Source organism: Tachypleus tridentatus, chromosome 8, assembly GCF_004210375.1.
Source record: "Tachypleus tridentatus isolate NWPU-2018 chromosome 8, ASM421037v1, whole genome shotgun sequence".
NCBI lineage: Eukaryota > Metazoa > Arthropoda > Merostomata > Xiphosura > Limulidae > Tachypleus > Tachypleus tridentatus.
This window is the reverse complement of record NC_134832.1, coordinates 36,244,401-36,259,526: the sequence shown is the minus strand read 5'-3', so window position 1 is coordinate 36,259,526 and position 15,126 is coordinate 36,244,401. Positions and strand designations below refer to the sequence as shown.

Sequence of the window (15,126 nt, the reverse complement as noted above, 5' to 3'; positions counted from 1 at the left end):
GCACTTTTGCCAAAGAGAAGCTATACTATTTATGCCATGACGATAAAACTTTGAAGTCCTAAAACTCAAAAATTCTTCGAAGCCTATAAAACGTTGTTCAAATGTTTGAAAAAGACTGGGAAGTAAGGAAGATGAGGCAATGTTTTATAGCCCAGTTCGATAAGCTTCTAGATCGTTATTTGAGCAACGTGTGGCCGAGTATTATCATTAAGAAATGTTGTTGCTCTTCTATTGACTAGTGCTGGCATTTTTTCATGCAACTTTCTATGCATCTCTTTCAATTCTTGACAATAAATCTCTGCAGTAATATTCTGGCCATGATTGAGAAAACTGTAACGGATAATACTGGCCGCAGACCACAATACAGTGATCATAATCTTCTGTTGGTGCAATTTTAGCTTTGAGAAGTGTTTCTAGTCTCGTTACAGCTGAGCCATTGCGCAGATCATTTTCTGTTGTCGTAAAGTATCAATTTTTCATCACAGGTGAAACTTCGATCAAGACCATTTTTGTTATACAAAATCAGCATAGAGCACAGTTCAAAACGGCAATTTTCTTTATTTCCAAAGTTCGTGTGGAACCCATTTGTCGAGCTTTTTCAATATTCCAATTTGCTCGAGATGGTCTGAAATTGTGGAAAGGCCAACATTCAATTATTGTGCTATTTCTCGCACAGTTTGGCGCGGGTTTCTTTCCAACAGCAGAAGGACGTCATTTCTCCTCCTTATCTTCAAGACTCACATTTCTATTACGAAACGTTTTGAACCAACACTGTACTGTACGTTCGGAAGTGATTCTTTCGCCCCATGCTTGGTTGATATTGCGAGCTGTTTGCGATGCATTTTGATCAAATTTAAATTCATGCAATAAAATGATGTACTATTTTTCATCAATAATTGCAAGAGTATGAAATATTGGAAGTAAAATTATAGAAAATAATAAAAGCACTAACGAATAGAAGAAAACTTTAGTTTTTCTGTGGTGTATGTCAAGTCTTAAAAAAAAAAGACAGGTTTCTTACCCCTATAAATGACTAAAATTTTAGTATAAAAATCCGCCATTATTTTTCGAACAATCTAGTATTATATCACTAGATAAGGTAACACTGAAATGTCGAGCTTTTAAAGATGAAATAGTCGTAAGGCTGGTAGATGAAATCCCACATCCAGTTTTTCTTGATGAGGTAGGTGTAAAGATAAGTGGTTGAACAAACACATCAGGTGATGTGCTTAAGCCATGGTACACTAGAATCGTACCTAAAACTTGTAGAATGACTTGCTTATAGGTTAGTAGTAACGACAGTGAACAGAAAGATATCTTAATTCCTATGGACAGGTGGGGTATGTTTAAAATTTTGAAGGGGTAGTCCCTTACCAAGAGGAGGAAATGTGAAAGATGAGTTTATTGGATGACAAACCAGGGTATACCTAGTAAGTTAAGCATGTGAAAATAAATAACATTTAATATTGTGTTAAAGAAATTCAAAAGGAGCCACTTTGAGGATAATTCTTAAAGATGAAATAGAGAAATAGTTGAAGGACAGAAAAATTTGGAAATTTTCTATGGGTATTAAAATTTTTAATTAAAATAAAATACAAAACAACATTTTGACCTTCTTAGGTCATCTGCATATCAAGAACTTGAAAACTTTTAAAGTTTGAAATATCTCTGAATGCCAATTCATGATACACTTTCATTAGTTTTGTAAGTCACTCTCATGTGCGAATTAGCTATTAGAAAAACAGAATGTCCAATACTTTTGGTACCATTGGTACCAAAGATCACTGGTGGAATCAGAATCTTCAAGTGACTCCTGGAATCAACTTGTATAAAATGCTATTTACTAATGAGTTAGAAAGATAGAAGATTTGATAGTGTTACTAATGAAAATGGATCCTTTGTTGATCTGATTATAACACTATTCACATGTAGCAAACATTGCTCTGACAACCATACAAATTGTGTTTATTTTGACTGAGAACAAGAAAGAAAATAACTGAAATGGAAAATATCATTTTGTTATTTACTCATATTTAAGTAATTAACCAATAAATAATCCACAAAAGACCTTATGAGCAATAATTATGGAAACACATAGGTCATAAACAGGAATCACAATCAGTAAGAAATTGCAAGTAAATCATAAGAGATGTTGTTTTTAAGTTAGTATAATACATTATAAATTAAAATATCAAACAAAAGCAAATGCATTTACAATCTGCTATTACTTTATATTTGATTTACGAAACTTGGGTATCTGAAGATCATATGGTCTGAAATGAAGATGACTGGTCTTTCAGCCAATACTGAAGACAGTAGTTACATATAATTTCGACTCCCCTGTCTCTTTAGAGTAAATTACAAAGTATTCAAAGTTTTTAAAGAATCCTGAGAAGACATTAAGATGTTGTGCTCATGTGGAGAGACACTGGATAAATAGAACCAGCTAATAACAACAAGCTATGCAAACTGGTTCCAAGTGTTTTAAGGTGTCATTAACAAAATGTCAAACTCATTGGTATAGTTGTTAGGTTAACTACTCTCTGTTGATTTTTGCTTATTGCAATTGTAAGTTTCAAGCTTCGAAATTGAATCAGATGTTTGTATCCACAAATGGATATTGTGTCAGTGTATCCATTATTATAAATTGCAGTCACAAACTTGTTCTTGTGACAGACACGAAATTAGATGTACTTCAGTTACAGCAAATCACACACAAAATAAAAAATTCACTTGCAGTGGTTCCAGTGAAATATCCAATTGACCAAGATCATGTGGAGCAATACTTTATATAGATGAGTTGTGCTTCACATTAAAGACATAATAAGATTATCACCAGTTTGAGATAACCTGGATCTAAATTCATTCAAATTTGATACAATAACATGATGTTTCTGATGGTGGAAGTGGTGGAAATATGTTATGTATAAAACTAAGCATTGAAAAATGCACTAATCTTCTACATCTTATAAAACTGCATCATTAATGAAGACGAGAGAGACCACATTCTATGTGCTACTATAAGTTGTTCAACTGGTCTTGAACTCAGTCAAATATCACCATACCACAAAACTGTCCTGAAAACAGGTCATAAGAGGGGTCTAGATCTTGTAAACTCCCTGATTTCAAGCATGCATCATCAGTATAAGATATTCCTCTCTATTTGTTGTGACCATGCTCCTTATGGAAATGAAATTTCATGAGCTGTGAAGATCTAACATTCATTTATGGGTGTAAACTTAATGATAAATCTTTTGAATGTTAGATTAAATGCCTAATCATAAGGTGTCTGATTTGTATGAAACTAAAATGAATGGAATGAAAGATGAATTTGTAGTATTTTATAACTGTGTTTTTTGCCTTGTGATAACTACAATTTCTGATTATCCATTAATTATGTTTAGCAGTATACTTCAGCATCACACTATTCTAAACTGCCTAGAACACCAGACATCATGTCTTTACCATTAACCAAATCAAAAGTAAATAACATTTCTATAAAATCAATGAAAACGTGTGATGTATAGCAATCAGCAAATCATAGCCTTTTGCAGATTTACTAATGACCTACAATACCTATGCACAAAACAAAAATACTGCAGAATAAAAGGCCATTTTTTGCAAAATTCTCATATAATTTATATTTTCATGTGCCTTCTAAATTGTTCTCAGAGTGTAGCTTATAAACTTCAGAAACAACATTGATATTTAGTTTGCACTTAATCCATACTAAAGTAGCAGAAGCATAGATTGGACACTTGATGCCTATATTGTAAAATCACTGAGTTTTGCTACTCTCTGTTTGTGATATTGGTTATTCATTTCTTCCTACAATGAATATCCAATTGCTGGCTCTTTGTAGGTGAAAAATTAGTAGTTTCATACAGAACTTACTAAAATTTCTTAGCATACAAAGGCATACAGGTATTAAAACAAAGATGTACTTCATAATTTTAAAAGAGGATAAAGTACAATAAGAAAAATCACAAAACTAAGTTCTTAATTTGTATGCTTTGTTAAAGAATTCTTAAATCTAGCTTTCAAAAACATCTAAAAGTTCTACCACTCCAACAAAAAAACATATTTGGTTATTTTACCAGTTGGAATAACTAAAATGGAGTTTATGAAGAATCAAGTTGAATGCTAAGTTTTCACATTTTTTAATTAACTCACTTTTGTACATTTTTTCTGATTTTAGAAATAATATACAGTAACATATGGAAGAAAACAGTAACAATAAATCATTAATTTTAAATCTACACTTTATTTCTAATAATTTAACTTAAACTCATTTTTCCTTCTCATTTTGAATTATTAAAAGCCAGACAAAACTGTCCAATGCTGTTTGGGTCTAATGACGAGGAAGCTAACACTTACAAGAACATACAGTAAACAGTATGCTTAGATTATATTTTCAAAATTTTTATTGTAATGCAACTCTCTTGCAATCAACCAATTTCAAATAATCAGAAAGCTTTCTATTATAACTGTCAGTATTAAATAACATGTTTAAAGTTGAATTTGTCCTCCAGCAGCACAGAGGTGTATCTTTGTGAATGTATAACGTTAGAAACCAAGTTTTGATTCATGTGGTAGGCAGAGCACAGATAACCCATTATGTAGATTTCTGTTTAATTATAAATAAACAAACAACTGAATAAAGCTGAATTTGTATAAGTCACATTAAATGTAATGAGTAGTGCACACAGACATACATACTGTGCTTGAAGCTGATTTTACCAATAATAACGTAATAAAAAAACAATTTTACCTAAGCCTTTTAGACATTTTGAAAACAGTAAATAAATCAAAATATTTTTCAGAATTTTAGTGCATATTGTAGAGATTTAAACATTTTGACAATAAAGTTAAAAAAAGGACTTTTAATCTTCATATAATAATAAAAACTTTTATTTCAGTCAACATTTTGCCTTTGTGATTTTGTTAGATCTAGCAGTATATGAGCTTCTCATAACTTTATTGCCAAAATGAAAATATACATTTCCAAATTTTATGAGTATACCATAAACCTTATTGCAGCCTATGAAATTAGTAATCATCATTAAACAAAAGAGGGTATACCATGTAGTCAAGGGGGTTAAACTACCCTCAATAACAATTATCTGCTTTCCAACATTTCTTTACCCATACACAAACAATGATATTTACATAAATATTAAAACAAATATTCTTCCATACATTATCATTTTTATACAAACAGAATCTACTGTAAGACATCACATGCTCATGTTGCACGCATTCTTAATTACTTCATGGTTTATTTTGGTAACCGAAATAAATTGATAAATCTCTTCATTGAATCTGTATCATGAAATACTATGCTACAGTTGTGGTTCTTCACACTTAGGGATTAATTCTTTTCAAGTATGAAATGATTTTATTTTCTTCCTCACAAGAATGCACTTCATCAAGTAGTTGAATTATGGCAAGAAGAATCCCAGACCAGAAGCAGTTATTTATAGTATACTCCACCACCTATGATAATAAGATTAAAATTTTACAGTACTCATTTCACAAAACAAGTTTAAAGTGTAAATGATGTAGACAACTAATGACCATTGACCAATATGAGTTCCAAAAACTGATCAAAGCTGTAATTTCAAGGTTTTAACTCATTAAACATGCCCATTTGTTGACTAGAACCTATGATGTCAGAAGATAACATCAGGAAAGAAAATCACCAGTTGCACAGAATTGTCAGCTCATGAACTCAGCTCGTGATGCTTTCTCCAATGCTGATACCCACCTGTAACAAAAATAAAAATACTTTTATTATCATGGAGCTTTTCTTCAAATCATCACTTAATTCTTTGGCACTGATGTTTCACAATTATTTGAGTAATGGAAAGTAAACTGCAAAAGAAGATGCTATTATTCACAAAATGAAATTTCAAAACTGAAATAGTCACTTTCACAAATTATTCTTTTCATTTTGTTATTGTGGCAAGAATAAAATTGTTTTTGCTACCTAATTTATCTAATTTGTGATAAAAAAAACTCCACATTCCAGTGCAATCAAAATAAAAATTGATTTATAAATTTTTACCTTTCTTGTTCTTTAGGATCAGCAGCTTGAAAATAATATACTTTTTTCTTGTGAAAAAGTTTAAAAACATTTTCTCTTCCATCAACATTGTCAGATTTCTCAGGTAGTGCTACAGTGTAACCAGGAACTGGCATAGATGTGACAGCTTTCTCTTCCTGAAGGTAACAATACATTAAATTATTACTATAAACTTAAGGAAATGGAATCAGAAAGTCCACATATATCATCAGATGATATCAAGTACAGATAAAATCACTATAACAAGTTGATTATATAAAAAATACTAAAAGCTTGCTTGTATTAGGACTTTCACACACTTGTAGAACACAATTTATTATTACATGAAAAACAGGCTGATCATGTGATTTTTGGGGTGATTAAGTACTATAGACATACATTAATAATCACATAATGCTAACTTTGCAAAACAGTATGTGAAGATTTGTTTGACTTTTTTGACAGAAAAATTTATCAAGGCTATTTTTTGACTCGCTGCTTCAAATATAAGGTATGTAAGTAGCAGTTATCAAGATGAATACATTTGCTAAGAGAAAACTGTGGCTGCCAACCTCTGATGATTCAACTGGGGAAGAAGTGACTGAACCAGCTTTTAAAGTGCAGCAGATATTAGTCAGACTGTTTCCTAATTAAGACATTCCAACAACTATTATATGGCAGTTGAAAGCCAAACCAAGAACTACAGTGGTTTTTATTTTAGATGGTAAGCTGTTGGCACCAAATAAATAGAAGCTTGCAGTGTTGTCTGATGAGGCATATTTCATTACATATACTTTTAATACCTACAGTAGAGTGTAAATATCAACAAAATCACACAAGGAAACTGATTCCTGCTTGTGTGGTTCCAATAGCACAAGTTGCTGGAGATGATGTAATAGTGTGGATATTGACGTTATGGTAAGGTTTGGATTATTTTACTTCCTTAGAAGGCAAAAAAATTCAGTGTTCTTTAGCATTTTTGCCTCATATATGGTCCATAATGGTGCATTTCTATTTTTATAAACAAGGACTTCTCTAAAATAAAAATGCAATATCCCTGTGTGTTCATATTGTTTGAAACTGGTTAAATGAGCATGACTTCAATCATATTCTTAGCTATTACAATTGCCACAATTCATTTGAACTGACATTTGTTTAATATAAACTTTGATACTGCATTCATTATCATATTTCCTAGTAGTATCTGTGATACAATTACAGACCATACTGTTTAGTAAAGATGAAAAAGTTGAACAAGATTCTTTATGATTTCCTGTGGAATCTATACCATGCGAGTTTAGACTTTCATGTCAGGGTGCCTCAACTGAATATAAAAGAAAATTTGTAAAGTGGAAAGAGAATATATGTATAAAAATGCAAAATTACTAAAATTGCTTTGAGAATTATATAAGATGCCAAAAAAAATTGAACTATTAAAAAAATTTTACTTATACCATCAGACAGCATATATATACCATGAAATCATACTACTAATATGAGCTGATTATCGACGTATGTAAAGAAATCGGTAAGTACTTTTACATTACCAGATGATATTAAATCTCACTAAACAAACCAACTCTGAGTTCTCAAAATGGTGAAATAACAGGACTAGATTAATTTCTTATTACGATTTCATCATGATTAGATACTAAAACATAGTACTGAAAAATTATGAATGAAAATAAATTTTTATTGATGAAAAATCACCAGAATAAATATTTGTAAATGTCCCACCATAATGAATATCTTTGAAGAAGCAGTAATTTCTTTAAGTAAATTTTATTGAAAACACAAAATTTATTATAGCAAAAATGTCAATAAATTTATTATCAATTAACTGGAATTTTGTATCAGTTTAACTTTGTGGAAGAGATTGTTTAAACATATGGTTTTGGGAAACTACAGACAGAATATTATTTCTCACCTCATGTGACCGAAATGAATACAACACAAAATCTTCGTGTAGTGAGAACCATCTCCATACCCACATCCGGCTTCTAGACTTCAGCTGGAGATAGCTACTTATAACAGACGAATCTGATGGTTTAACCTAAAGAAGCAAAAGATTAAATAATATTAACATATGTATAGCTTTTTTACAGGCACATACAAAATATTACAGGTCATTTTACACAAAATATAACACATATAATTACACATAAAATTATCGTGTTTGTATATATGCATGCTTACAAATGAAAAATTTCAATAGTTTATTAGCCACATGGTTTAATAATTATTTTTAAATTCATGAAACATAAAATTCTCATTTTGGCAGTGGCGGCGCCAGGATATTTTCGTTGGGGGGGGTTGAAGTAAACTGTGGAGGGGCTTCCCAAAATGCCATCAATATGAAGTATAAATGGTAAATTATAATAATTTACGTATGAAGGTACATTTCAGAAAGGTGTGCTATTTCGAACTGTGTTTTCAATGCAGTTTTCACTGGAAACTCATACTCTGATTAATAATTCATTATTACAAATTAGAAATAATCTGTTTATGAAAATATGCATACATGTAAAAGAGGAATCTCAACTAAATTCCACCCAAGGTAATACATAATAATAAAGAAAATCAAGATTAGCTTAGCTTGAACATTCAATATACCATTAAGAGTAAAGCTACAAATCAAAAGAAATATAACATAAAGACATAGTTTGCATAGCAGAAACAAATTATCCCATGTGAAGTTAATACACTCTGAGGAAAAGTAAGGTCACTATCAGGCTAACCATCTTTCATCTTAATGAAGACGTTGAGTTCTACAGATCTGTGTCTCTTTGATGTTAATTGTTAAGCAACAACGACAACTATGTTTTCCATATTTTATGAATATATGTAGGTAATAATATTGGGGAGCTGAGGGGGACTCAAGCCCACCCTTGGCACCGCCACTACATTTTGGTTGCTGTTAAGTTCTTTAATGAACAAAAGTTGTTTTTAAAAGATGATTGTATGTCATAAGAACCAACAATTCATGAAAAAAGAAACTTAAAGAAATTAAAAAAATATTAAAAGGCTTCATGCAGTATAATCAAGGGTAATTTAGATATTGTCTTTTACTACAATTTTAAATTATATGAAGAACCTCTTTAAAATACTTTAGGTTAAGCCATATCTGTATTTTATTGTTTAATATGAGATTGATATCTGAAAACATACCCAACAAATTGGAGAAAAGGTGTAAAATAATTCAATGAAAGATACACGTGCTTGTAAATATTCTTTCCAAATATGCCTCTAGTGACTTTATTGGAAGAACACTCATATTAAAAATTAGAATAACCTTCTCATATAACATCTAAAAGATAGGTTAATCTCTGCCTCCTACATTTTTTTCAGAAAGAATTTTAGTATGGAAAAGAAATACATACACATATATTAACAGTTTTTCAGCATATCTTAAAATTTTATTATAAAACTTTGATGATACTATGAGTGTTAACTTTACTGCAACGAACCATTATTTTTTTTTCTATAGAGGTACTTAGAAATTTGTAAAATAAAATGACAGAACAGTTTTAAACAAGTGTAAATTAGATTAATATGGAAGTATCAGGCACTTGAAAATTATAGTGCCTTATGGTCAATATGTTTATCTTCTTGATAAGCAAGGAATTAAGTTTGAATCTTCAAAAGAGTATCTCAAATTTTACTTTATCAAAATTGTGCTTTGAGTACTTACAAAATAATAGCTGTAAATGAAATACCAATTTTAAAAAATAAATGATCAACTGAAATCATGAAGACTAGCAAAAGTAGTTTGAAACATGAACAACTCAGCTAATTTATCTGAAGTTGCTAAATTCTAACTTACTGGGGAAAATATATATCTAGAAATCTAAACAGAACTCTTTTAAATTGAAAGATCAAGTTTTAAATTTGTAGGGAGCACAATTTAATTTATAAAATGAAACTTCAATAAAATATCTTATTAAGTTATATATATTATTCAAGTGAATGTGGTAATACTGTTGTGTTATCTCAAGGTAAAACATATCTTCTAAACTATAAAAAAAATATGAGTTATTCTAGTTTAAATGATGTTTACCTCTAGAATTCCCTTCCTTTCAACAGGACTTTCAATATTTTCTTTCTGGCTTCCACCTGTCTGTTCCACTTTTTCTTGCAAACTCTGAGAAAGAGTATCATAGCATTGGCCACATACTCGACCTGTTTTATTATTATCATATGGTAATGGAGACTTCTGAGTGAGACACTTGTTACAAGCCACCTGCAGAACAGATTAACTGACATCTAAAAACTAAAATGACAATAATTAATTTATATATATATATACATACACAGAGCAGCAACATGACTTCATAGAAGACTCTATAAAAGGAGTAAATAATTTACAAGTGGGAAAGGAAAAATAAAAAGTGGTATTTAACTTTTGAAATGTTGTATATTATGTGCAGCACTACTAAATGCATAATGAAAGTAAATTACACTTGTAAGATTATCTCCAATAATTGACTGAAATAAATCTAAATAGCAAATGGATCTTGGGCCAACATATACTATTACTTTAAACCAACATCATTTTGCTCATCAGTCCAATGTTGGAAGAATGTTAGCTAAACATTTATAACTAATATGATGTTAACAACATTCCAACTTTTAATATTATAAATATATGGTACCCAGATAAAAGACCAAGATTGGCCCAACTTAAGCAACTACCTTTTTAACTGTTAGACCAACATGTGATCCATTTTGTTTGGTATTGAACGACCTACTAAACATTTAGAAAATTATGCCTTTGGATAAAAATGTAAATAAAACATTGCCCAGTAGTTTATTTTGTGTATTGAATATTGCATAAAGAAAATCAGCGGCTGCTCTTGAATAATGAGATTTCACTGTATGTCTTATAACATACTTATGTATGGTTTTAGACTGTGGTGAATATTTTGAGGTATTGCACAAAATCAAACCTGGCTAGACAACTAATTAATCCATAGTTCTACCATAGGTCCAATCCACATACGTTGCAAATACAAGATCTAAAGCATCGTATCTTAAATTCATGTACATTATCTGTTTCTACAGACAATGTATAGCCTTCAGTCAATCCGTTAATTTAGCACACATAACTTAGAAATGCATTACAAATGTATTATGGTGTAAATTTATTAATTTAAAGGTTGATATATACATGCTCATTGAGAAGGGCATGCAGTGGTTTCTAACAGTGACCTTAACAATAAGCTGTCACTGAGAAGGTTGATTAATTGGAGTTAGGAGATATATTCTGCCATTTCAAACTCTGACAGTCATTTTTATAAGTTCTATTTCTTTTATTTTATACTTAAATGTCATTTAATAAAATGAAAGGATTTTAATAATAGTGATAAGAAAAACAAGAAAAAAAAAACAATCATTAATATAACTCTTTCCATCTGTATAACTATATACTTTTTTATATAATGGGTTACCTAAAATTAATTAATAAGCTGATAGTTCATTCATACATTTTTTAAATTTATTGAGCCAATGTTACCAGAATATTAGAACAACAGTAAAAAAAAAAGAAAGAAAAAGAGGATGATTACAGTGGCAAAACTAAGGACAAATGTACAAACTGCATTTGAGTCAATACTATTTGCCAACCTTGCAACTGTCCATGTTGGGTCATCACTGGACTAACCTTTATTTGCTATCTAGGTTTTCAACTACCTAATAGTCATTTACACCATATTAACCAACACTGAGCTAACATAGGTTTATTAATGCCAAAGATGTAACATAAAGTGAACATCCTCCAATGCTAGTCCAAACTATGTCTGCTATCTGGAAAAAGTAAAAAGGTATGCCATCTATAAATAAACAAACACAATTTTATTTTTCATGTCATAATAGAAAAATAACAAACTCTTGAAATGCTTTCACATTAAGAACTAGATTTGCAAAACAAAATAAGACTAGTTACAGTTTTTGTTGAACAACATAACTAATTCCACAAGAAAAAAATCTAGATGAAAAAAAATCATTTTCATTTACAATTTCTTTAGAGGATAAGAGATTATAACCATATTTAAACTTGACTCAGCTTTAATAACTTGTAAAATGATCACTTGTATAGTAAAACTAAGTTATTACTGAAAAATGGGTTACAATTTATGTGAATATGTTGCTTACTCCTTTCTTAATGTAACTTAAACTAATTTGGCATTATTTGTTATTTAAAATCAGGCTTCTGTTGGTAATAATCATCAATACACACCATTCATTATCACTATCATACATCAGTCACATAATATATTGCACGTATGTTAATACTACTTACTGCTTACCTTATGAACAACCTTTTCTTCAACAGCATAAGTAACTATTACAAGTCAAACTATGTGATGTCATAATTCAACAGTCAGCCATATGATAATGGCTGACACAGCTTTAATTCCGTATAATGTACAATGTCTTCATTGTTGATTTGTTCTTTGAAGAACCCCTCGGTGTGGATTCCTGTACGTGTTGAGGGGACCTCCCAGGGAAGGTTCTGTTCTGTCTGGTTACCTTCTCTGGGATCTAAACATCCACCCACGTGTTTGCCGTGCGTGGCGACCCGTGAAGGGGAGGAGAGGATCCTGGTGGTTGAGGTGTCCAACCCTAACACACCACTTTGGCCTTGAATTCCTGTAGACGGGCGACCTTTGGGTGCCTCCCCTTGGGTCAATCGGCTGGACTAGACTTGGGCTAGAGTGAACCAACTACCAGTGTTGGAAGTTCTCAACGGGTGTTGTGGACATTGTGCCTGATGCTGGTGTTTGGGCATAGTGCTCACGAAACCCTGGCGTTGCTGCATTGTCCTTGCATGACTTTGTAGTGCGTCCCCTCGTAGAGTTCCATGGTGGGTGGGGTCAGTGGGTACCGAAATTTTTCTTTTTTCCTATGGATCCTCCTTCAAAAAATTTAAATAAAATAGTGAAAAAACAGTCAATGGGTAAAGCGACCACGTCTTGAAGACTCTGGACAGCAATCTTCAAAATCTGTAACACATGTACCTCATTTTCTTATATTACATTCTCTTTCGGAAAATCCTTCAGGGCAATTGTCCCCCTTTTTTATTCAGAAGGGACTAGAGGGACTTGCTGGCTCTCCAAAATCAGTAAAGAAGTTTCGATCTGGAGACATATTGGTTGAAACATCCACATCCCAACACAGTGAACTGTATATCGGGGATATACCTATTGTGGTTACACCTCATGCTACTTTGCATTCTTCACGAGGAGTTATTGTTGAGAGGGATTTGAAGAACATCCCAGAGTCAGAGATTTTCGCTGGTCTCTCCACTCAAGGAGTTGCTGCAGTGAGGCGCATCTCCACTTGCAAAGATGGAGTTACACTGCCAACCAATACCCTCGTTTTGACATTTACTTCATCACGTGCACCTGCCATCATCAAGGCAGGTTATCTCATTTGCAGGGTACAGCCATACATTCCAAACCCTCTCCGATGTTTTCAAAGTCAGAGATTCGGCCACTCAAAGATATCATGTTGTGATTCCCTGACATGTGCTCGTTGTGGGGGCAAGTACCACGATGCCTATGAATGTGACATGGACCCACACTGCGTCAACTGCAATGGTTCTCACCCCTCCTACTTTCGTTCTTGCCCAAAATGGTTGGAGGAAAAAGAGGTGCAACGTTTGAAAACGATACATAACATTAGTTATCCTGAGGCTCGGAAATTGCTGCCCACCACTCCATCTTGGACATATGCCGCTGCACTTCATTCCACAACTACAGTGGGAGTGCAGACAGATCTCTCTGTGCCTCCAAGAGAATCGTTTTCAAAACAAATGAAAAGCCTTTTGACCTCCATGATTAAAAAGGTTGATGAATCAACTTCAATACCCATCTCTGTTCCTCCCATACATTCCAACAAACCTCAAGATCCACATCCTTCAGTTTCAAATACAGGCATTTCTTCTGATAGATCTTTTTCTCCCACCCCAAGAGGCAAAACAATCATTCGTTTGCATTCTCAGTCACTGGAATTCCCTTCCAATAACAAAGACCTGCCCACTCGACCCAGGGCAGGATCCATGGAGGTTGATAGACCTCCTCCGACTAAGGACAGTAAGGAAAAAAGACATGGTCGTAAGCAAAAGGGTTTTCCAGCCACTTCACCTAACCGTCATTAAAAATGGCCACCTTGATACAATGGAACTGTCGAGGTTTACGTTCTAATCTGGATGATATCAAAACGCTGATTGCTTCCTACCATCCTGTTTGTCTTTCCTTACAAGAAACATTTCTCAAACCTGCTGATACAGTCACCATTCAGCAGTTTTCTCTGTACAGAAATGACAGGCTGTGTGATGGACAAGTACATGGAGGGGTAGCACTGTTGGTTGATCAGCATGTGCCCACCCTGTCTTTGTCGCTCAACACACCCTTGGAGGCCGTAGCCATCCGTGTTTCCTTGGGTCATACCATCACTGTTTGTTCTCTCTACCTGTCCCCTGGAGAGACATATGATCAATCAGACCTTGATGCTTTCGTTGAACAGTTGCCATCTCCTTTTCTAATCCTGGGGGACTTTAATGGACATCATCCCCTCTGGGGAAGTGCTGCTATTGATGGGAGGGGTTGCACTGTAGAGCGTATGCTCTCTGATCACAATCTTTCCCTTTTCGATACTGGTTCTTCCACTTATTTTCATGCACCTAGTCAGTCCTTTACCGCTATTGATCTCTCGGTTTGCTCCCCTTCATTATTCTCCCATTTTTCATGGAGGGTTGACAGTAATCCACTAGGCAGTGATCATTTTCCGATCTTTTTGAGAGAGACTGGCCGTGGTCAATGCCACCCTACCCACGTGCCCCGGTGGAAACTGGATCAGGCAGACTGGTCCACTTTCACTGCTCTCGCAGAACTTGATCCTGCCATCGTAAATCAGCCATCAATAGAAAACTGTGTGGCAGCGGTAACTGGCTGTATTATACAAGCAGCTGCTCAGTGTATTCCTAAAACCTCGACGCGTTTTCCACAATATCCTCATCCCTGGTGGAATTCTGCTTGCCACTTAGCACGAAAGGCTCAAAA

At 33.1% G+C, this 15,126-nt stretch overlaps 1 protein-coding gene across 8 annotated transcripts in view; it reads right to left on the bottom strand.

Annotated features, from left to right (window-relative positions):
* Window positions 1–4,147: 4,147 nt before the first annotated feature.
* Window positions 4,148–15,126, bottom strand: part of LOC143222177 (FYVE, RhoGEF and PH domain-containing protein 1-like) — a 101,001-nt gene continuing 90,022 nt past the window's right edge. For 6 of the 8 annotated variants that reach the window (XM_076448251.1, XM_076448256.1, XM_076448253.1 and 3 more), the window contains 4 exons: window positions 10,122–10,304; window positions 7,992–8,117; window positions 6,068–6,222; window positions 4,148–5,767 (listed from right to left, as the gene is read on the bottom strand). In XM_076448251.1, coding sequence (XP_076304366.1) covers window positions 5,719–5,767; window positions 6,068–6,222; window positions 7,992–8,117; window positions 10,122–10,304 — 513 coding nt within the window. In that variant the 3' untranslated portion in view covers window positions 4,148–5,718. Of the gene's footprint in view, window positions 5,768–6,067; window positions 6,223–7,991; window positions 8,118–10,121; window positions 11,867–15,126 lie in introns of those variants that run through there. The other 2 variants (XR_013012055.1, XM_076448254.1) reach the window with 2 other exon arrangements.